This window comes from Anabrus simplex, chromosome X (assembly GCF_040414725.1).
Source record: "Anabrus simplex isolate iqAnaSimp1 chromosome X, ASM4041472v1, whole genome shotgun sequence".
In the NCBI taxonomy this organism is placed as follows: Eukaryota; Metazoa; Arthropoda; class Insecta; order Orthoptera; family Tettigoniidae; genus Anabrus; species Anabrus simplex.
The window spans coordinates 156,731,213-156,755,693 of record NC_090279.1 but is presented as its reverse complement, the minus strand read 5'-3'; the positions used below and the strand labels follow the sequence as shown (position 1 = coordinate 156,755,693).

Sequence of the window (24,481 nt, the reverse complement as noted above, 5' to 3'; positions counted from 1 at the left end):
GAAGTTTTAATTAATGCAGAAGTTGCAAATATTTCTGCTATAAGTAAGGCATCATTTTCTAGCCTTAGATTTTTCATTAACAAGTGTCCGAACATTTTGACTAGTGAAACGGAACATTTGGATAAAGAAACTGATATTCTGCACTCCCAGTTCTGTAACTTTCAGCTCGAAGAAACAGACCTGGCAAAAGGAAGAATTGATGCTCAATGGGCATTAGGTCAGATGAAATCAGCTGATGGTGTACTTAAATATGACAAGACTCTCTAAGGTGATGCTTGCTATTTTATCAATTCCACATAGCAATGCAGAATGTGAAAGGATTTTTAGCAGAGTCACAAAGACAAAAACACAGTTCAGATCCTTGCTGTCTGAACAAACTTTGGAGAAACTTTTAACCTTGAAATCAGTTCAGCAAGGCAAGTGCTTTGAGCAAAAATTTAGTTCCGAGTTTCTGAAGAGGGCAAAGTCAGCTACTGGTGTGTTGAACAACAATTAGTCATAATGTGAGTGATCACCATGTTGAAGGATGAGAAGTCACATGTTTCTACAGTTCAGGTATGTCCAGTATTTAGTATTCACATGTAAATGATGAAAAATATATATATGGGAAAATAGAATTGTTAATGTATTGAATTATAATGAATTTGTACATGTTTTGCCATCAGTGATGTGTCGTAATACGTCGCGATTCGCTGCGAAATTTCTCCTGATTTTTCACATTTGAAAGTTGGCATGCATATAGGACTTTTTTTAATGAGCGCACAATTGTAGAATATTTGGAGTTGCGAACTTTCCCGAGGTGTTCAAACAGAAATTTTTCTTTTTTCTCCTTTATTGGCCATCTCCCCTCCTTGGGGAATGTGCGATAAACGTGAATAGTCGTTTCGCTGTAAGATTCGTTTTCACCTGACAAGTGAAGGTTGCTCCTGGCGGTTGTACACAATAGATTCTTGACGCAGGTAGAAAAAAGTCTGACAACTGAATCCCAATTTTTTTTTTGCCTTTTCTATGCCTTTTGCGTTTAAATAAATAAATGAAATGAATTATTCACTTCTTTGGTTAATTGGAAAATGAATAATATAAAAGTTGACAGAAAATAGAAAACAGTCTACACACAAGGTTTTGAACCCACAACCATCGAATTACCAGCCCGAACTCTTACCACTATGTCAACTACTGCTCGGCGTGCGTGTTACCGTAAGTGGCTTATACGGTGCGAGAGCCGCGTCAACATTATTATTTTTATTTTCTAAACACCTGGCCATCTGGAGTTCCCACTTCGGGTATTTTCATTTCTAGCTAAGCCCTGCATGTTCTATAAATTTGTGCGAAATCGGTGGTGACGAGTAGGGAATGCCCCCTTGTAAGTAACAAAATGGAGGGGGCGGGGGGATAAATTCATGATTACCCAGTATTGAATAGAGTGGACAATGGGGACGGTGGGAATTTTGCTGTAAGATGTTTGTAGAACAGAAGAAACGAGGTTGCGTATGTGACTAAGAAGGGATTAGCCATAAAAGGGCAATATGGAATTTAAAGATGTCAATAGTAAAGGGAATGAAACAGCCAAATGTCCAAAAGCTGGGAGAGTATTGTATCATACCTGAGGGAACACTTATCTGGTAGTGTGGACAAACAGAGCAACTCAGTGGAAAGACTGGAATAGAAAACTCAAATGGACAATCCACCTTCACTCACTGCAAAATTCAGCGATGTCTATTTCTTCTCAGCTTGTGTAAATTAAACCTGAGTTCCTGTTGTTCTCTGTGTTGCCTTCTATAACCAGCAATAATGTTCTCCTGATATTTTTTCCTGTTTTCTTTTTTTGTCTGGCCTCCTCAAAATCTTGACCTTCAAGAAAAGTTAGTTCTAATTAATTACTCAAAATGGGTGAAGCTGGGAAGCAGAAACATCAAAAAAAGAATTAGATCTAGAACATCCGGGATTGTTAATGGGAGTCGATCTATGAAGTTGTGGTACATATCCTTAGCCTTTTGTGCTTTCATGTTTTTTATCTTTGTAACTCCCTGTGTCTAGATAAGCCAACTATGTGTTCCTCTTTCATAGCTTCCACTCTTTGTTTATATAAGAGTAGCGCACACTTTCAGGCACGAACTGAGCAGACTTTTGTGTGGAAGAATCATTGTCAAGCTCTGTATACCTCTTGCTCTATGTTGTTCTTTTATAATCAAATTATTTCTTTCTCTTTAGCATGCATTTGTCCAATATACATTTTGCCAGCAAACTTGCCTAGTTTTATTGTGTTGGAAAGTGACAAGTTGTGTTCCTTGCACTGTTATTGGCAAAGTGTGTGTAAACCTCCGTATATTAAATAGCCAAAAAATCTGTGCTACCTCCGTGCATCTGTTGTGCTTGAATTCGGAGACTTGCTACCCAGCCCCCTCCCTTTCTTCCCCCTCCCCCAACTGTATGTACTTGTGCATGATTGTTGTCAGAGAATAAAGAACCATATTTTAATGTGTGATGAAATTCTCACCATTCCTGTGATGAAAAATTAGTGTATGATAACTGTGATTTCATTAACATGCACTACCAACTGAGGAATGGATAGGTGGCAAAGAAATATTCCCTCAGTTTGTCTGCACATTTTTTTAAAATCCTGGTTCTCAGTGAAGAGTAGCTCAACTAATTGCCTGTGTTCATACTTTTTTAACCCTTGAACGTCCAAATTTTTTATTTCTTAATAAACATTCTTAGAACATTCAAGGAAGATCCATTATTTTGAAGCAAACCTGTTTCGTTTCGGAAATAAAGGGTGTTGCATATATGCAACTCAAGGCGTTTAAGTAGTAGTCTGCAAGGTACCAACACACATGTTGTTTTCTTCGAGAAAATAATGAAAATAAGAGGACAATGACCGTGGACAAGAAGATAAGTTATTGTTGAGTTGATTATTTACTAAGATGATGGAAATTCTAAGTTCCCAAGGAGGGAATTACATATTTTTCCACCAATAGAGCATGTCAAAAAACAGATCAGATGTAGTTATCAGACTGTGCCTTTTATAAGGCTTCTGATAAGTTCACCTGCATACACCCCAGCGTCAGTGGGTAGGGTCTGACACATCCCACTCTGATGAGTCTAGTGTCAGACCTAAGACAAAACGCTGGTTAATAGAGCAAACACCTGAAAAGCCTTACATCTGATATGTTTATTTACTAAGAGACAAAATAAAATTCTTTATATACAATAAGGCACTATTTACAGTACCTATTATATACTGTGTGTGTGTGTGTGTACGGTAATTAAAATAAATATATTTATTGGAAAATTATATTGAAAACTGACAGGGTATTCAGAGTTTTTCAATTTACTCGTGTGATCATTTGCTGTGGGTTTCTCTGAAGACTCGGTGATCTGTATATCCCTTTGTGTGGAACGAATGAAGCAACTTATGCAGAGCCCAACGTCAAACTTTACACACGCTGTACGGACTATGCTAGAACATTTCTCATATGCACAGTCTTTTATTGTCTGGGATATACATCAAAAGGTGGTCTCACGCGTCGTACCGTACAGCTTCATGTGTGCGACCTTCCCCCACGCACAAGAGCGATAGGCGCTCTGCTCCCATGGGCTCCGGGCTGTAGGATTTGACGTAGTATTGCGCTCTGGAGGTTCTATATAAATAGTATCTACTACTTCATCTCGCTTTTCTACCTCCTCGAGAATTTCTGCTAACGTCAAGCCCCTGAAATAAATGTGAATCGAATAAATGATGCTATTCAACTATGATTTCCTCATATATGTATGTATGTATGTATGTCAGTCTTCAGCTCTAAGGCTGGTTGGATCCTCAACAGCTCCACCATCAGCTGCCATAATGACCTAGGCATCACTAAAGTGGCGTACTAGGGAAATGAGGGGTGAGGTAGTTTCCCGTTGCTTTCCTCACCGAGCCAGAAGTTGCTATTACATATCAGTCTACCAAGCCCACAGAAATGCATGCACCAACCGACCCTATGAGCAACGTTTTCACACCATTCATAGCAGGGACTGGCTGCACAAGGAATGGCATTACTAGCATCGCTCATACCTCAGTCACTTTCATATTGTCAAAGCCAAGGACAAGACAGACAGATCAATGAAAGTAACAAAATTGCTCTAGCCCATACCAGAAGACATAGTGCACTGTAAACACTAGGTCCTGCCAGCAAAGGCATTCCTCATATATATACGAGGTAAAATTTCCTACCACCACTTATAATTATAATAATAATAACAATAACCGGTATGAGTTTGAACTGCATGCACAGCAACGAAGGGTTGTTACGTCAATAACAAACCCTATCAGTATCAAATTGGTACCCGAGGAAGTGATTTGACAAGGGATCCGCCTAGCGTTGCGAATATGCAACGCCGGGTATATGTGGATCTCGCTCGCCCACGAGTTATGAATTGTAAAAGGAATCGTGCTACATTCAAACTCTGATGAATTTACTTCCTAGATTTCCTAAAAGAGGTTAATTAATATCTAAATCATAAAATTATATGGCGAATCTTACCTCTTTACGGCATGCCATTGTGGTAGCTGGAACACACAGCGAACTTCAAACATACACCTCGTCAAGAATCAAGCTGTGACAATTGATTAACCGACTTGTAACAAAGCACACCACTTCCCTTTACCGAATACGCGTGCAATTTTCATTATTTTACTGGAAAACAACTTCATACATTGAAAGAAAAGAGCACCGGCACGCCGTTGCACATATGCAATGCTAGGCGTTCATGGGTTAAGTTTCTCTAGCAGGTCTTTCAGAGATGCAGTACTCCTTGGTTAGGAAAGGGGTTGATGTTGGAAACTTCAGATATGAATAAGTGTTTGGGGTTTATTCTAGACAGGTTGTTGTCTATATTGCATTTAGTTTGACTCCAGAGAGCATTTATTGAAAATTCTACTTCCTCCATTTGGAGGTTGATAAAACAGTGCATACTAAGCGAGTATGTCGTTATTGAGTCGGATATCATGATGAAAAGGAGCACATAATAGGACGAACACCATGGCAGTCCTTTAAGAATGATTTTACAGAAGTTACGACATCATAGGGCAGTTTATTAATGAATAATAAATACCTTTACCAGTACCGGTGATATGTATACTGAAGCAAACCTTTTCATAGCGGGCCGAGTGTAATATATTTTATTTTCATCATATTTTGTTTTGAAAGGGTCGAACTGGAATTCGTGGTTCGTCAAGAATTTAACAAGTGGTTCATGTTTGTGGGTTACTGTAGTCACGTCCTAGTTCGTGAACCATGGGCAATGGCTGAGTGGCCTAGTAAGTGGTCCTGAGAGTCGGAATACCAGTTGCTATGGAATGGGAGTGGGCATCTCGGACATATTCTGAGTCATGGCCCTCCTTGTGCTCGGCGGCTAGCACTATACAATTCACCGGTGATCCATAACCCGTTAGAGGAGAGATCCTCACTTGGACTATGTGCAAGTAGGGTAGCATCCTGCTTCATGAATTTACCGAGCTCAGAACATTTTAAGCAAGCCTCGGATCTATGGGAGTAACGGAGTCCCACTCCCATTTGACAGGCGAGGAACTTCTTCGAAACAACTTGGCGAACTAAATGGAATTCGATGGAGAGCTATCAATATTAATGGGGCTTATGGAAGAAAGTAAAACTGACTGAGTCAGCAAAGAGGATGCATCTGGATGTGCTAGGAGTAAGTGATATTCGGGTAAGGGGAGATAACAAGGAAGATGTAGGAGATTATAAAGTGTACTTGACGGGTGTTAGAAAGGGAAGGGCAGAGTCTGGGGTAGGACTCTTTATCAGGAATACCATTGCACGCAACATAGTTTCTGTTAGGCACGTAAATGAGCAAATTATGTGGGTAGATTTGTCAGTTGGAGGAATTAGGACTAGAATTGTGTCCGTGTATTCACCATGTGAGAGTGCAGATGAGGATGAAGTTAACAAGTTGTATGAAGCATTGAGTGACGTCATGGTCAGGGTCAACAGCAAGGATAGAATAGTGCTAATGGGCGATTTCAATGCAAGAGTTGGGAATAGAGCTGAAGGATACGAAAGGGTGATTGGTAAATGTGGGGACGATATAGAAGCTAATGGGAATGGGAAGCATTTGCTGGACTTCTGTGCTAGTATGGGTTTAGCTGTTAGGAATACGTTCTTCAAGCATAAGGCTATTCACCGCTACACATGGGAGGCTAGGGGTACCAGATCCATAATAGACTCTATCTTAACAGACTTTGAATTCAGGAAATCTGTTAGGAATGTGCGAGTTTTCTGCGGATTTTTCGATGATACAGACCATTATCTGATCTGTAGTGAACTAAGTATCTCTAGGCCTAGGGTAGAGAAAGTGAAATCTGTCTGCAAACGAATAAGGGTAGAAAATCTCCAGGGCGAGGAAATTAGACTGAAGTACATGGATATGATTGGTGAGAAGTTTTGAACAGTAGACAGTAAGCAGGTTCAGGATATATAAAGTGAATGGGTGGCATACAGGGATGCTGTAGTAGAAACAGCAAGGGAATGCCTAGGCACAGCTGTGTATAAAGATGGGAAAAGGCGAACATCTTGGTGGAATGGTGAAGTGAGAGCAGCTTGTAAACGTAAAAGGGCTTATCAGAAATGGCTCCAAACAAGGGCCAAGGCAGGCAGGGATTTGTACGTAGATGAAAGAAACAGAGTGAAACAAATAGTTGTTGAATCCAAAGGAAGTCGGAAGATTTTGGTAACAACCTGGAAAGGCTAGGTCAAGCAGCAGGGGAAACCTTTCTGGACAGTAATAAAGAATCTTAGGAAGGGAGGGAAAAGGGAAATGAACAGCGTTTTGAGTAATTCAGGTGATCTTGTAATAGATCCCAGGGAATTACTGGAGAGGTGGAGGGAATATTTTGAACATCTTCTCAATGTAAAAGGAAATCATCCTGGTGGTTTTGCGAACAGCCAAGCTCATGGGGAGGAGGATGATTATTTTGGATGGTTAATAAACTCCATTATCATAAGGCAGCAGGAATAGGTGAAATTAGACCTGAAATGGTGAAGTATAGTGGGAAGGCAGGGATGAAATGGCTTCATAGAGTAGTAAAATTAGCATGGGGTGTTGGTAAGGTACCTTCAGATTAGACAAAAGCAGTAATTGCACCTATCTATAAGCAAGGGAACAGGAAGGATTGCAACAACTATCGAGGTATCTCATTGATTAGTATACCAGGCAAAGTATTCAGTGGCATCTTGGAAGGGAGGGTGCGATGAGTCATTGAGAGGAAGTTGGATGAAAACCAGTGTGGCTTCAGACCACAGAGAGGCTGTCAGGATCAGATTTTCAGTATGCGGCATGTAATTGAAAAATGCTACGAGAGGCATAGGCAGTTGTTTGTTTCGTAGATCTAGAGAAAGAATATGACAGGGTACTGAGGGAAAAGATGTTCGTCATACTGGGGGACTATGGAATTAAAGGTAGATTATTAAAATCAATCAGAGGCATTTCTGTTGACAATTGGGCTTCAGTGAGAATTGATGGTAGAATGAGTTCTTGGTTCAGGGTACTTACAGGGATTAGACAAGGCTGTAATCTTTCACCTTTGCTGTTCGTAGCTTACATGGATAATCTGCTGAAAGATATAAAATGGCAGGGAGGGATTCAGTTGGGTGGAAATGTAGTAAGCAGTCTGGCCTATGCTGACGACTTGGTCTTAATGGCAGATTGTGCCGGAAGCCTGCAGTGTAATATCTTGGAACTTGAAATTATGTGCAATGAGTATGGTATGAAAATTAGCCTCTCGAAGACTAAATTGGTGTCAGTAGGTAAGAAATTCAACAGAATTGAATGTGAGATTGGTGTTACAAAGCTAGAATAGGTCGAGAATTTCAAGTATTTCGGTTGTGTGTTCTCCCAGGCTGGTAATATAGTAAGCGAGATGAATCAAGGTGTCATAAAGTTAATGCAGCGAGCTCGCAGTTTCGATCAACAGTATTCTGTAAGAAGGAAGTCAGCTCCCAGACGAAACTATCTGTACATCGGTCTGTTTTCAGACCAACTTTGCTTTACGGGAGCGAAAGCTGGGTGGACTCAGGATATCTTATTCATAAGTTAGAATTAACAGACATGAAAGTAACAAGAATGATTGCTGGTACAAACATATGGGAACAATGGCAGGAGGGTACTCAGAATGAGGATGTAAAGGCTAATTTAGGAATGAACTCGATGGATGAAGCTGTACGCATAAACCAGCTTCGGTGGTTGGGTCATGTGAGGCGAATGGAGGAGGATAGGTTACCTAGGAGAATAATGGACTTTGCTATGGGGGGTAAGAGAAGTAGAGGTAGACCAAGACGACGATGGTTAGGCTCGGTTTCTAACAATTTAAAGATAAGAGGTATAGAACTATACTCCGCACGGCCTTACTTCTAAATTGAAGTTTCGCAAAACAAATGAGCATCGCCTTCCCTCTGTTGCCAGCGCGCTACGCCTGCGAGAACAGCTGATGCAATATGACCGCGGTAAACAGCTCTTTTAAATTGTAATACAGTACTCAGAAAAACGAATGAATATGGATTGAAAACAAATTCACAAGAACTACACTTTCTAACAATATCTGGCACTATAAGAGAATATATTATTAACAATAAAAGAGAATGAGGAAATAACACATCATTAACGGCTAATGGCTGGCACAGAAAGGAGGTTATGGCCTACAAAGGGAACACTACTGATCTCAGAGTCACTGGAACCCTCCAACAATATGAAAAACACACTAAATATTGAAGGAAAATGCAAAAGATCGCGAACCGTACCGAATACCAAACACGCTGAGCGAGATAGGTTAACCACGTGGCGAATTTAAATATTAGAGTTGGCAACTAAGTTTCGAGATCGTGCTCTGCCGATATAAATCGATATGAATGGCAGCTTGGGATTGGTTGGATGTCTATGCTTCAGCGCATAACCACCAGACAGAGCCAAAATCTGCTAAAACGTCAATTTAGAAGTAGAGCCGTACGGAGTATAAATGAGGCCACAACACTAGTTGCAAATCGAGGATTGTGGTGACGTTTAGTAAATTCACAGAGGCTTGCAGATTGAACGCTGAAAGGCATAAGTCTATAATGATAATGTATGTATGTTAATTTATATATTTATATGAAATTTAAATACAGGAATAATTATTTCAATGATTATGAATGTATTTGGCACTTTTGTAAAAGTTGAAGTGTACTGTATTTGTATGTTAGTTGTGAAAGTTATACAAACCTAATTGAGTTATTGTAATTTAGTAATATTTCACTGATGAAAAATCTCCTTTGTTGGTTGTAATGGCACAGTTCTACATTCGTTGGAAGCATTGTGAAAATATTTTCAGCAACTTTAATACACTACCTTAATCTACATTATTACCAGATCTTTGAATCCTAAATTCAGTTTTCTACTCAAAGCAGTGTAGGCCTGCTGTGCTGTATGTTGACCTTCTTAGGTACTGTGCTGTTTTTCACGAAAAAGAATTTACGAATGGATGTTGATGTGGCAGCTTGTCTGTTTATTTTATGCCGTCACCATCCCCATCCTTCTCGCTCCACAAGATGTCTTCCTCATTATGATCAAATGCCCCTGATATAGCTCGCTTCTTGAAACTCGGCTATAATTGCGTAATCAAGCCCTATACTGTCTTTATCCACTTAACTATCACTTCCAAGTCTGGTCTCTTAATTTTTCCTGTTAGCATGTATGGTGGTTGTTACCTTCCATCCATTTGGTGTATAACCATTTCAAGTGTGGTTTTAAAAGCTTGTCGACACACACAACTGGTCGAAGTACAGATTAGCCTTCTAGGTGTGATCACTTGGTGTGTGTTCCCTTGTTGCAGGCAAGCTTTCACTTCATCTTGCATGTGCCAAAAATTATCATGACCAACAATGCCCCAGTCGATATCTCCATACACGTGTTAATCAGTCAAGCACTAGGGTTGTGTCCATCCTGCCTTTTCCTTGGGCCGTGACTATTGCGCTAGGCACGCTTGATTTTTGATGAAGTTTTGTGTCAAAAACTGTAATCTGACCTGCAATGCTAATTTGCTAAAGTTAATATGCCACCACAAGTTGGTGGTATAATGGTGGAATTTTAAGATTTTTCTTTCTTTTTACACATCAAGCAGCTGTGGAGAGATGTTTGTTCTTACTGAATGAGAATTTATTTGAAAGGTCTAGTTAGCCACCCTCAACTAATTATTGAAGCCCTTAATTTCCATTTCCTTCACTAAAGCCTAATGCTTTTAACTAGTTAGTGTATTTCTGTGGAAACCGCACAACCAAATTGTCCTTCCTTCGTGAAGTATTCTTTCAATTTTTCTTCCAGTTCCTTTTATTTTCTGCTTGCTTCGAAAAGTCCTGCGGGTACCAGTGGTTTACAATAAAGAGGCTTTCTTGCTCTGCCAGTTGTGATGTAACTTTTGCTAACTTCATTTTTTGGCTTCTGGAGTTTTTAATTTTTTGCCCAGTATACAAGTGGTGCATGTTTGCTTTTTTTTCCTGCACAAATATGCACTCGCAAATGGCAAACACCAAAACCAATAAAAACTGCTTATCCTAAACCGTGCAAGGAAGAATAATGCCACCTGATAGTATCTGTGCAGAAACAGAGAAAAATATGCCTTTTTTGCAGAGAATCGAGTAATGCCAACTTTGTCCCGAATAATCCGTACGTCCATATTTGTAATTGTAGTGTGTATTTTGAAAGAAACATGCACTGAATATAGTGAATACAGTATATTGAAATACAAGGAAATTAGGGTGAACATGCAATAGGATGTGGGAAGAGGGTGCAACAGAAAGAAGAGGGCAAACGTGACTGCATGGAGGGACAAGGGGTCTCAGGATCTTGAAGTAGAGTAGTCTTTTTGTGTTTCCCTGTTTGTCACCTTTCTGTTTGCCCCCTTTTGCCATTCTGACCTGTCACTGTGTTTATCCTGTTGTATTTGCTTTGGTGTTCCTGTCTTTCACTATATTACTGTTATTCTCCTGATTATGGTATGAAATGTGAAATCAGGAACTGTTCTAAATAAATCACCACTAATTTCATTCTTCACAAATATAATTGCCGGACTAAGTGGCTCAGACGGTTGAGCCGCTAGCCTCCTGGCTCCAACTTGGCAGGTTCGATCCTTGCTTAGTCCGGTGGTATTTAAATGTGCTCAAATAATTCTTGTGTCGGTAGGTTTACTGACACGGAAAAGAACTCCTGCAGGATAAAATTCTGGCACCTCAGCGTTTTCAAAAACGGAAAAGGTAGTTAGTTTGGGTTTAAAGAAGACATTATTACTTTTTTGTTGCATAAATATAATTGAAGTTATAAAATGGGATCACTCCTAACAACTTCTCAGAATGGCCTAACCATTCTTCCATTGAATTTCCAACAGATGTTTTGATGTCCTAACTCGCCTGTATCTCAGAACAGGAAGGTAAATAGACTTTTAAGTGCAAATTCACTCTTAGTTTTGGAGGTTTGCAAGAGTTGTAACTAACGTAATTTGTAACATTAGGCGTTTTACAGAAAGACTGTTACTTTTCTTTCACCACGGCGGTTACTTCCTATAGTATATGACCAAAGTAACTTGAAACGCTAATCATTGTGGACTTGACTAAAGACTGAACTTTCAAAGAACCACTGACAAAGGATTAAGGCATTTCTAAGTACAGGATACTGGAATAAGGGTTAAATGACCTCAACAAGAATACAAGAAACGTAATTAAAAAATCACTGCTATTGTTTGTGAAGAGCCAGTGTTTTATAAATACTAAAATGTGGTTACATGTGGGTGGCAACCAGAAATTTTGTGCTCTGTCCTTTCACCCTGCTTGGCCCCATCACCAAAGCCACTTTCTGTGCAGAGGTTCACGTGTTTAGTTTGTTTGTAACGTAGCATTTCTTCTTCTGTGAACCCTATCAGGTCTCCCTGATTTTGACTACGAGTTTAACAAGTTCACTGCTGTTGTAAAAGTCCATTCTGCTGATCGAACTCCTGTCTGGTCCTTGAAGTTGTCCAGTCACAATATTCTCCTCCATCCAGATCCATGGGGGCCATCTGCTCGACCCTGAAGAATAATTTGTAGCAACCTGTATTTCCCCCTACCTCAATAATTGACCAAGATGAGATTTTCTGGCATTTCAGTTCTTAAAGTTCACACCTTTCATTGGCTCCTAGCAAAGGATTTTTCTATACACCCACTTTTAAAAATCGGTAGTATGCTGGTGGTGTCGTGTGTAGGAATGATGCAGATTGGCTTGATTGTAACAAAGTGAAAAATGACCAAAGTTGAAAAGAGAGTGTGGTGATACTACAAAAGTTAGAACACTATCTTATTCTTGTTTCAGGTTGGGCCTGGCACTGAACTTCTCAGTGTTCTATTACGAGATACTGAACTCGCCGGACAGAGCGTGCCGCCTAGCAAAGGCTGCATTCGACGATGCAATTGCAGAACTGGATACCCTGAGTGAAGAGAGCTACAAGGACTCAACTCTCATAATGCAGTTGTTGAGGGACAACCTTACACTCTGGACTTCGGATATGCAGGGAGACGGTACGCTCCAGGATCCCGTCCCCTCCTAGCCCAATCCTCCTAACACAGGGCAAGGAAAGGCCTAGCTAGACAAGTGGAATTTTTCAAAGCAATGTACTATCAGTTTTGAAAAAGTTATATTCTTAGAAGATTTTGAGAAAATTTTGATTAAACTTGTCATCTCTTATGTTGGCTTTCAAAGTTCTCTTAAGTTGCAGAAATTCTGATGTATATATGTATATTTACTTTTATATAGACCACTGCAAAATTTAGTTGTTGCACTTTTAGAATGGATTAAAATCTTTTATATTTTTGTAATAAATACAGCGCGTTCTGTCTGCTGGGTTTGTCGAGACCTGGAGAAGACTCCCCCATACTCGTGTATTGGGGCCTTCTTTTCCTTGTGTTACGTGTCACATCTTGTACCTGATGACTTAAACATAGTGCATGTCCAGTTTGATTGTTGAGTTTAAATAAACTATTCATATTAAATTTTCTTCTTTCATTAACAAATTGGTTTTGGGTTAGTTTTAAAAGATTGTATTGTGAACATTTTATTGACTTGTTTCCTAAGATTGTGATATTAGTTTTCTAGTTGTTAGTAGTATGTGGATTTTGTATTTTAAGACATCATTTGATATGTAAGGAAACGTGAGGTGGGAGGGGACTAGGTTGGGTAAAATTGATGGAAGTTGATAAAACTCTCCTGAAGACCATTGTAGTATTGTAGGAGGTTAAGAATTTGTGAACATCGTAAGGGATTTTTGTATTTAATTAACCCCTTTTAGGTTAGTTCGTTAAATATGTAAATATATGCACTCAACTTAATTTTTCTCCCTAGTCTGCAAGATATTGCATTAGTGCAGTTTTTATGGGTGTAATTTTGATCACACCCGTGTGTTTTGACTGCTTATCACAGTTTTTCCGGTATTGGGTGGCTTAATACGCAACTACTGTTCATTCAGGTTCAGAAAGCGAAAGATTGTCAAATATTGTGGACTAAGTGTCTACGTGTATAGCAACCAGCCATCTATGCAAAAATTACATGAAGAAGTTTGAGCACTAAAGGGTTAAGGTAACAATTTTATTAGGTAAGGGAGGTGTATAATTCACTCACCACTACTAAGAACCTGAACGGATAGTTCAGAGTTCGCTGCATAGTGCGCTCTCCTTTTGAGCCATAGTTGGGTGGTTTTTAACCCAGATCAGTCTGGTGATATTTGAAAGTTCACTAAAATACCAGTATAACAATGTTGGGGGCTGCAAAATTTAATTTGTTATAGTGAAATTTTGTACTGAAATAAGTCTGTTCTTGAGAAATAATCTGTTATCTGTTACAGGATGTCCATTACCTCAGTATGTATTTACAGATAAAGCTTGGTATTTATTAGATGGGAAAATTAGTATATATGTACAAGAGGTAATGATATACAGTAATTGCAATAGGTTTTCTGTAAATTTTTAGCATAGTAGATTTTACATTGTTCCAGTACACTGTGTCCTGGGTTTTATTTTTTGAAAAATCTTGTGATATTTTCCTGAACACTCCAATACATAACTACATTCAAGATGGTTAAGACAGATTCTGGCATAATGCTTTTTGTGACCAAGAATTTCTTCAAGACTATGTGCCATGTTTGTTGCCTTCACAAGAGTCACTCGGTCAAACATTTCTAAGCATATTTATCTCTTCCACCTTATCACATGGATTTATGTCTGTCAGAATTTAAGTGACTTCTTTTTGCACTAACACATCAGTCCAATTTGATGTAGTCGGAAATATTCACAGCTACTGGCACATCCAATTTTTCAAACGGACTTCTGGTTTTCCTCGGTTTCTGCGTCGTCCAACATTATGAAGTCGTCTTCAGCTTAAACCACTCCAGCTTTTCTCAAGCAGTGTGCAATGATTTCTTCTTTCAGATTTCACCAAGCAGCACTGAGCATCTGTACTGCTTTCGATATGTTGATGTTGTCTTTCTCCAAGGCAATATTACACAGGAAATGGCTTTTATTTATAAGAAACTAATCCTACATAATGATGTACTTCATAACTGAATATCAAATATAAATTTGTTTCTAGAAATCTTCATATGCTATTGGATTGACAACCCACTAAACAGAATCGTTAAACGCTGTGCTTACCTTCCCCTGATATCTGTAATCGGATAGTTTCATTTGTGTTACAAAGATTACAGAAAAGCGATCTCAAACAAACTGGCTAGTCATCCAGTCAGCAGTGATATTACAAATCAGGAATGGGCCAGGCTTCAGAAGGTCATCACCGAGTCAGCTGAGGAAACAATTGATTTGGGGGGGGGGGGGGGAAGACAAGACTGGTTTGATGAAAATAATGAAGAAATTAAATGTCTGATCAATGGCAAACGGGAAGCCCATCGATCCGTCTTCCAGTGTGAAAAAATCACATTTCTTGGAACTTAGAAAGAAAAATGTCGGGCAAAAATTAGGGAAATGAAGAATAAGTGGTGGCAACGAAAAGGTGAAGAATTGCAAGGACTATCTGATGCCCATGACGTGCAAAACTTCTATGCTGGCATAAAGGAGATATATGGTCCAATTCGATCTTCATTAGGGTCATTGAGGACTGCTGACAACTCCATTTTAACTGATAATGGGGAAATTTTAGTGTTTGAAAGAACATTTCTCTGCGTTTCTAAATTGTGTCTCCAGTGCCGCTGAGGACTTTCTTCGTAATGTTCCTCAGCAGCCCCAACAACCATGGATGGCAGTTCCACCCACATACAGACTTCACCAAAGTACTCAATCAACTAAAACCAAGAAAGGCTCCTAATTCTGATAACATCCCTCTGGAACTGATACAAAATGGAGATATATCTATGAAGACTAGACTTTTCACACTCGTCCTCTTGATTTGGGAAACTCAAAGTACCTAACGATTTGAAGGCTACCATAATCACTATCTTAAAGAAAGCTGATCGTAGTGTATTTGGGAACTACTGTGGTATATCGCTTTTGTCAATTGCAAGTAAAATTCTCGCAAGAATTCTATTAAACCGGCTCCGAATTATCTTGGAGAGGATTTTGCCAGAGTCTTAATGTGGTTTCCTAACCTCCAGAGTCTTCTGTGCTACACAACTCCAGGAAAATTGCAGAGAGCAACAGCAGCCTCTGTTTGTAGTTTATGATCTGGAAAAAGCCTTTGATTCAGTACCAAGATCTGCTATGTGGAAGGTATTGAGACATTTTGGATGTCCTGAACATTATGTGGAATTGTTTAAAGCTCTTCATGATGGCATGTCTGGACAGGTTCTTCATGGTAACTCTGTATCAGATTCATTCCCAATCACTGATGGATTGAAACTAAGCTGTGTGCTTGCTTCTACACTCTTTGCACTGTACATGGCTGCCATGCTGCATGAATCATCTTCATACAACTTAGTCATGGTGATTAAATTTCGTTTTGACGGTGGCCTTTTAAATCTGGCAAGACTTTGCTCACAGACATACACTGGTTAAGCGGGTGACAGAACTGTAGTATGCCGATGACACTGCATCTCGTGCTCTAAAACCTGCGAACTACAACAATCTGTCGACTGCTTTAAAACTGCATGTGATCGCTTTGGTCTTGCCATTAATTAAAAAAAACAAAGGTACTTGCACAATCTGCCCCAGGATTAACTTTTCCCAAGTTCAGTATCTCCATCTTATACACAATACTGGAACAGGTTGATCACTTTTCATATCTTGTAAGCGAACAAGGCGTTTATAAAAGAATTGGGGCTGTTCATGCAGCATTCGGACGGTTAATGCACAGTCTTCATGAATAACGACCTAAAACTGCATACCAAACTCAGTGTACAAAGCTGTTGTCATTTCCACGCTGCTGTATGGCTGTGAAACTTTGACGCAGTATCGCCGTGATATCAAAAAACTTGAGAGCTTCCACCAACAGAAAATGAGATGTATATTGAATATTAAGTGGGAGGGTCATGTGACCAACACGGCAGTTCTTGACAAAGCACAGATCAATAGCATTGAGGCACCTGAGATGTTTAGGCCATGTTCACCGCATGGGTGACACCAACCTTCCCCACCAAATTCTTTATGGTAAACTTTGCTCCAACAGTAGACCTCATGGAGCCCCTCTTAAGCGTTTTCAGGCCCAGCTGAAACACATCATGAAGACAACTGGTATAAAAATACAGACGTGGGAAGAATGTGCTGCGGACCGTTTACTGTGGCGGAACACTGCATCCACCGCTGTCAGCTTGTTTGAAAGAGAACACCGCAGACATCAAGAGGCCAAGCAACAAGCAAGAAAACTGTTAATTACAACCCGTGCCCTGCTGCAACCAGTCGTTGTGATTTGTGTGGGCGTATGTTTTATGCCAGGGTTGGTCATTGTATACAGGAGGAAGTACTCAGAGTTACAGCGGACGACGAGGTCGGCTCTCTGGTGTTAGATGCATAGGAACATTTGTGCGAAATGCGCAGCGTTTAAAACGGGATGAATTTCAATTGTATTTTGAAAAAATAAAAGTTAAAGATAGGCAAAAGGATGAACTGTTAATTAGCCATCCTGAAAGCTCGAAATTTGTTAAAATGAAATATTGTAACACACATTAAATAGGGAAAAGGCCTAAAAACAATTGATCAAACTCAGAACGGTGGCACAATTCCATCTGGAAGCAGAAGATAATGTCACTGGAGCAGCAAAGGAAACTGAAATAAAAGGAGCTCCTACAGTGGTACGCCTACAATAAGCATTGGAGAATTCTCTTCACCAATGAGGAAGTCTTCACAATTGAAGAGAGCTTTTATTTCTAGAACAACAGGGTATGTGTCAATTTCTTGAAGCTCTTGAGAGGGTTTTCAAGGTCCAGATGGGTCACCACCCCTACTTGGTTTGGTTTGGTGGGGCGAGTTTTGAGTACATCACCAGGCTTCATTTTTGTGATAAAAGGTGTAAGAACAAGAGCCAGAGTGTGTTGAAACTGTCCTGGCCAAAGAGACCCAAAATCTGTCCACTTTTAGTCTGCAAAATTGGGCATTTAGCAGCTAAGTTTTTGTACAAGCTAGAAAAGACAGTTGGTGTAAGCAAATGTTATAAATTTCACATTACTACTTCTAGGCTTCCACATATATGCACTTGTGGGTGTCACCTCCCTGTGCTGCATGGATAGGATTTGTTAAGAAAATCTGTTGAACCTTACCAACTTTTAAGGGTTTGGTAGTTGAGCCCTATGAAATGTGTACTCTTCTTAAAGTTGCTTCTATTGAATTCTGCTGAACACTGCAGCAGTGAATTATGTCACATCCATATTGAAGACTTAAGTTCCTACATTGTTAGTCGATATATGGGGAGATTTGAGGGAATTTGCATTTGTGGTTTGACAACCTCCTTCATATGAACTATATTTTACTAGAAACAAACGGCTGTTTGATTATTCAACCTCGTTGAAAGATTGAGAGTTTAAAGTACACTTTCTATTTGAGGCATGCTTAAATACTCATTGGGCTGGCTGTATAGTGTCTAGAATCCATTATTTAGCTCACTGCGTAGCTGTGTATTACGCTCGTGCTATGTAACATTGCCTGTTACAATAAATTACTTTTACACACTCCTTGATAAGATACTTTTCATCGGCTAAAGCAACCTAAGGTACAGATTTTGAAACAACTAGTATTCTGTTGTAGAGGTACAGAAATTGCTGCCATGTGCTTATACTTTGTCAAACTGAACGAAATTCAGAAATACATTAACAGTGTGACACCAAATAAATCCACTTCAGAATGTGTACATCATTCTTGTGACATCACAATCTGAGGTACAAGGCATGTTTATTAAGTACCATTTTTATATGAGGAAAAAAAGTAATGAAACTTTTTTAAACAATTCTTCTTTTACATGTTAAGCTTGTACCTTAAACTATTTGTCAGTATAAGTTCCATGCATATTAAAGCACTTGTCACATCGTGAAACGAGCTTCTGAATTCCATCCTCGTAGAACTCTGTCGCCTGAAATGCCAGCCACTGCAGCACAGTAGTTTTTAGGTCATCATTTGACTAACCTCCTAAATGTATTCTCAAGTGCAGAAACAAGTGGTAGTCACTAGGCACTAGGTCAGGACTGTACAGAGGATGATCAAATCATTCCCAGCCAAATGATGTGATAAGGTCTCGGGTCCAATAAGCCGTGTGAGGTCGTGTACATCTTCATAAAGCCAAAGAATCCCCCTTGTGAGCATGCCGCACCGTTTGTTTTGGATTGCACAACTGGTTTTACGCAAGGTCTCTCATTAAGTCTCGACATTGTCACCCCGGTGCAAAAAATCCACAAGCAATACACCCTGCCTCCTACCTATCCCTGGTGTAAGCAAATGTTTTAAATTTCACATTACTACTTCTGGGCCTTCACATATGTGCATTCGTGGGTTTCACCTCCCTGTGCTGCATGGATAGGATTTAAGAATATCCATTGAACCTTGTAAACTTTTAAGAGTTTGGTAGTTGAGCCCCATGAAATTTGTACTCTTCTTAAAGTTTCTTCTGTTGAATTCTGCTGAAACACAAGCATATAAGTTTGTGAAGTGAAATAGTTTGTTTGCTCTTCACTTTCTTGGGCGAGTTGAGTGCCTCCATTCCATGGATTGCTGTTTTGATTCAGACATAACATACGCCACTCGTCTTTCGTCACCAGTGACAATTCGGCTTAGAAACCAATCACCTTCATTACTGTACTGCTCAAGGACAGTCAAAACATTGCCTACATGCTTGGTTTTGTGCACCTCTGTGTACATCATCAGTCCCAGTGTGAGCACAACTTCTGACAATCTTAAGAATCCTCGCACAATTTAAGACCACTCCTTGAAATTTCAGGCAACTCGTAACATAATGACCAAATCTTAAAGCCTCTTGTTTTTTGAACCTTTCGATCAACTTATTGCACAAAGTCTTCTGGAATGAACTGACGGTTGCCCACTACGCTTCTCGTCGTGGGCGTTAGTATGGCCTTCTTTAACCCATTTTCTTACTATTCTTTCTGTGTTCTTCACACACTTCACTAATCTGCTGATGAATTTCAACGTCTTTTGCATTTAAAAGAGTAATCGCAGCCCATACTTCACACTCAGCGAGACCATTGTCAGATTTAAATCTAAGAATTTCATTTTTGTCCGTATTGAACTGAGAATGGAAGATAGGAAAACTTAAAAGGGTCCACCTTTTCAATACAAAAATGTTATAGTTTATTTATAACATATATTTGCACTTGGAACTAGTTTCGACGCTGTTTGGCGTCATCATCAGCCAAAATGTGGGAAATAGGCTAGCATGTAGGCATTTATATTACACAAGGCGTTACATTAAACAATACACATCTTACAAGGAAATAAAAACAGGGACGAATATAGAAACAAATGAATCGTTGAGAAAGCAAAAGTTATAAATATTAAAAATAACCTTAACCACACATCTTGCAGTGCGAAAATATTCGTCTTGAATGATTCCTGAATACAAAACACATGCGCTCACATTTCTGAAGAGCCAGCATGCAGGAAAAAGTAAAGTGAAACCTTAAGAGTTCTTCTGAGAAGAGTTCATCATTTTTTCTATGTTCCGACTAATGAAGTCTCCCTTGAGTTCCTGATAAACATACACAACAGGAAATTTTCCTTCACTCTCAACAATAGCTATAAAGACCAACGGTAAATTTCATTTTAAATACTGTGCAGAGATGTGAAAGCATGATCTTGAACATGATATAACTTCTTCATTTAACCACCTTTGAAAGTCTCTCTCTATATTACATAGCTTCATTAACACCACCATTCTGTAGATGCACAAAACAATCTTGTAATCTTCACAGGTCCGGTATTCAGCTCGACAAGAATATAAAATTGGTATTAAGGAATACGTTTTCTGAGAGTTTGGAGGTTGACTGCCAGTGTTTGTGGTGTATTGTTGCAGCGTTTAAAATACAATTTACCGTTGGTCTTTTATAGCTATTGTTGAGAGTGAAGGAGAATTTCCTGTTGTGTATGTTTATCAGGAACTCAAGGGAGACTTCATTAGTTAGTCGGAACATAGAAAAAATGAACTCTTCTCAGAAGAACTCTTAAGGTTTCACTTTACTTTTTCCTGCATGCTGGCTCTTCAGAAATGTGTGCGTGTGTGTTTTGTATTCAGGAATCATTCAAGACGAATATTTTTGCACTGCAAGATGTGTGGTTAAGGTTATTTTTAATATGTATAACTTTTGCTTTCTCAACGATTCATTTGTTTCTATATTCGTCCCTGTTTTTATTTCCTTGTAAGATGTGTATTGTTTAATGTAACGCCTTGTGTAATATAAATGCCTACATGCTAGCCTATTTCCCACATTTTGGCTGATGATGACGCCAATCCAAGTGCAAATATATGTTATAAATAAACTATAACATTTTTGTATTGAAAAGGTGGACCCTTTTAAGTTTTCCTATCTACCATTGTCAGAGGCGTTTTCAATACGCACAAATGTAAATTCAGGCTAATGCTTCCGTAATGGCATTAGTGGCTAGTCTACAGATGTATGTACTGAGCGTGCATGCTCTGAACGACAACTAAAGCGCTGTAGCAGCCATATTTTAAAACGTTACTCACTTTAAAAACGCTTCATATTATTTTCACAGGGTTAGGCGTACCTTTTTCGGGAAATAATTATCTTTAAATTTGTGGGCAGCAATCTGTTATAACTGAAACTGCCAATATACTATGTTACAAAAGCAAGAATAATATAATAATGACAACCAACAAGAACAAAACTACGTAATTAGGAAATACAACATAACTGATGTAACATCGATAACGGCTCGTGGACAAATGACTAAAAATAACATCTGCTGGGTGCTTGCTGTATCAGCCAACAGAAACTTTCCTTCGGTTATATTGGCCTTAAACAGGGAAGCCAAAAACAATTGCCTTATTTACTTGTGTATTAGACCCCCTCACATATTAAATGAAAATAATAAATCTCGCATACAAGACCCCCCAACGTAATTCGTCAGAACGATTAGGCTTCGAAGCAGCTACAAGCCTTATGACATCACGCACATTTGTGAATAGTTTCATCCGTACGACCCACGCAATGAAAACGCGCATCGAAGTCATGCAGTAAATCTGTTTCGTAGTTAAGAAATACCCGCCTCCGTAGCGTAGGCCTCCTGCAGTTCTGATGACGTCGCACAAATAGGTGAATAGTTTCGTGTCCGACCCGTGCAATTGAAGCACACATCAATGGTGTATTTATGCTTCAAGAGCCTCCTCTAGGTCTTCCTAGGACGACCTCTCCTCCGTGCCCCTTGCAGATTCCATTCCAATGCTGTGCATTCTATAGATCCCGCTGGCTTTCTCAAAGTATGACCTATCCATTTCCTCCTTGATTTCCACTGTGACTGGAACTTGGTTTGTTGTTCTCCATGGCTTGTCATTGGATATAATTTCCTGATGTGTATGATGTGTCGTAAGCAACGGATGTCTGAAACAGATTAGTGATAGTTCGTGTAACCTTCCAAGGTGCACAAGCACATAGGACTGATTTAACATTTGTATTGAAAATTATTTTTGTTTTCCTTGAAATGTTATTCTTCCACACTGTATACAGCTGCAAGAAGGAGACATTTGCTTTCCTTATTCTGGCTCTCACATCCTCTTCTGCCCTTCCTTCTCTTGCCACTGCACTTCCCAAGTAGGTAAATGTTTTAACCTCTTCATTCTCTTCTCCTGCCACAAACAATCTTTCATCAATTTTAGCATTTACTTTCATTTCCTTGGTCTTAACATTTATATTGAGTCCTGCAGCCTCTGCTTCCTTCTGTAATCCTAACTTGTGTTTCATATCACTAATTCTTGAAGACAAAAGACAAATATCATCTGCAAATTCTAAATCTTCCCGTCTTTCCCTCATTCCCCATTGTATTCCTCTTTTCCTTCCACCCAACATTTTTCTCATAACATTATAGAGCACCTCTACCAAGATTTTTGGTGAAGGAACGTATCCCTGGCGAACTCCACTTGTGACATTCACATAATCTGAGAGTTTTCCCTCATGTACTACTTTGCAGCTATACCCTTCATACATTGCCATCATGAGATTCAAGATCTTATCCAGTACTCCATATTTCACAAAGGTCTTCCACATTACGGTCCTTGTATAAACTTTGTGATTACCTATTTACTGAATCAAATGCTCTTTCAAATTCTATGAATGTCAAGTACAATGTGGCCTGCCATTCATTACTTTGCTCTAGAATTATTCTTAGCATATTTATTAGATCAACACACCTGCATTGTTTACGGAAAGCAGCTTGTTCTTTTCGAAGACGCTGCTCAATTGAGTCCTTTACTCTGTTTAGAATTATTGTAGAGAGAATTTTACTTGGTATGCTCAGTAGTGTTATTCCTCTCCCATTCTTAACACACTGTGGTGTCACCTTTTTTGGGGAGTTTCACAATCAAGCCCTCTTTCCATTCAGCTGGAATTCTCTTCTTTCCATATTTTCCAAATTAATGGTGGCCACTTCATCCACTTTTAGTATTTATGGATCTATATTATCTATACCTATTGCTTTTACCATTCTTTGTTTCAATGCTAACCTAACTTCATGCCTTGTTGGGAATCGAGCTTTATTCTTCAGTCTTCACTATCTAAGCCTACATTTACTTCTTGCATTTCCATCATCTTTGTTTAAAATGTCTGAAAAATACTTTTGCCGTCTTCTCAATTGTCCTTCTTGTGATAATATATTTCCTTGCTTATCCCTCACTGGTTTACTCTTCCTATAACCTCCTCTTGACAACTTCCTTGTAATATAGTTGTTTCATATCACCCTTCTTCTCAGCTTCCTCTGCAATTTGTGCCTGCTGGTCAATCCAGCAGTCTCTTTGAGAGTGGATGAGTGGGTATGGGTAAGGGCACTCTATTGTCCTGGGGACAAGAAATTGTTCCCCAAGGTGGAGGAACCAATTTGGTCAACGGCATTAGGATGGCAGAAGGCAACGGGGAACCACTGTATTAAAGATCGTGAGAGAGATTCCAATAAATTCACATGGCATGGCTGCAGCGTCAAGATCAGAGCTGGCCTTGTGGATCGTCTACCTCCGTTTGGAGATGTCTTTAGAAGGTCAATCCTTCTTTTATTGCTTCTCGCACTCCTTTTAACCATTTTGTCAATTTCTGAATATTTCCTTTAGGCTTCTGACTTCTGCTGTCTTGTTCTGCTTTGATTTATTATAGCTTTTGCCTCTTTTTGTTTTTCAATTAAGTCCCACGTTTCCTCAGTCTTTCTGTTGATAGCTCCTATAACCAATTACTTTTTCGCACTTTTGTATATAAGTGTTCTTTACATTTTCCCAAGTTCTTTCCACAACTCTTCCTCTTTTTCGAGATTGGAAAGGACTTCAAACAGATTTTTCAACTCCAGACCAAATTCTTTCCTCTTTTCACTGTTTAACCTTTGTATGTTAAACCTCTCTTTACCGAGCTCGATAGCTGCAGTCGCTTAAGTGCGGACAGTATCCAGTATTCGGGAGACAGTAGGTTCAAACCCCACTGTCGGCAGCCCTGAAAATGGTTTTCTGTGGTTTCCCATTTTCACACCAGGCAAATGCTGGGGCGATACCTTAATTAAGGCCACGGCCGCTTCCTTCCAACTCCTAGCTCTTTCCCGCCCCATCGTCGCCATAAGACCTATCTGTGTCGGTGCAACGTAAAGCAACTAGGGAAAAAAAACCTCTTTGTTGCAAACTTCTTTGATGCAGCCTTTATTTTCAATTTAAACTCAGCTGCTACTACTACTACTACATGATCACTACCAACATCAGCTCCTCTTCTATTCTTCACATCTGTCAATGATCTTCTAATTTTCTTGCTAGTGGCTACATGGTCAATCTGATTTTAGATTTTGTG

At 39.4% G+C, this 24,481-nt stretch overlaps 1 protein-coding gene and 1 non-coding gene across 2 annotated transcripts in view; both read left to right on the top strand.

Moving 5' to 3' along the window:
* The window catches only part of 14-3-3epsilon (tyrosine 3-monooxygenase/tryptophan 5-monooxygenase activation protein epsilon), a 132,826-nt gene that overhangs the window by 90,837 nt on the left and 17,508 nt on the right, over window positions 1–24,481 (top strand). The window contains exon 5 of the mRNA XM_067158806.2: window positions 12,370–12,575. Coding sequence (XP_067014907.1) covers window positions 12,370–12,575 — 206 coding nt within the window. The remainder of the gene's footprint in view (window positions 1–12,369; window positions 12,576–24,481) is intronic.
* LOC136886914 (small nucleolar RNA Z195/SNORD33/SNORD32 family) lies at window positions 2,498–2,567 on the top strand. Its single transcript, XR_010861878.1, has one exon. It is a non-coding gene; the product is annotated as a small nucleolar RNA Z195/SNORD33/SNORD32 family (small nucleolar RNA).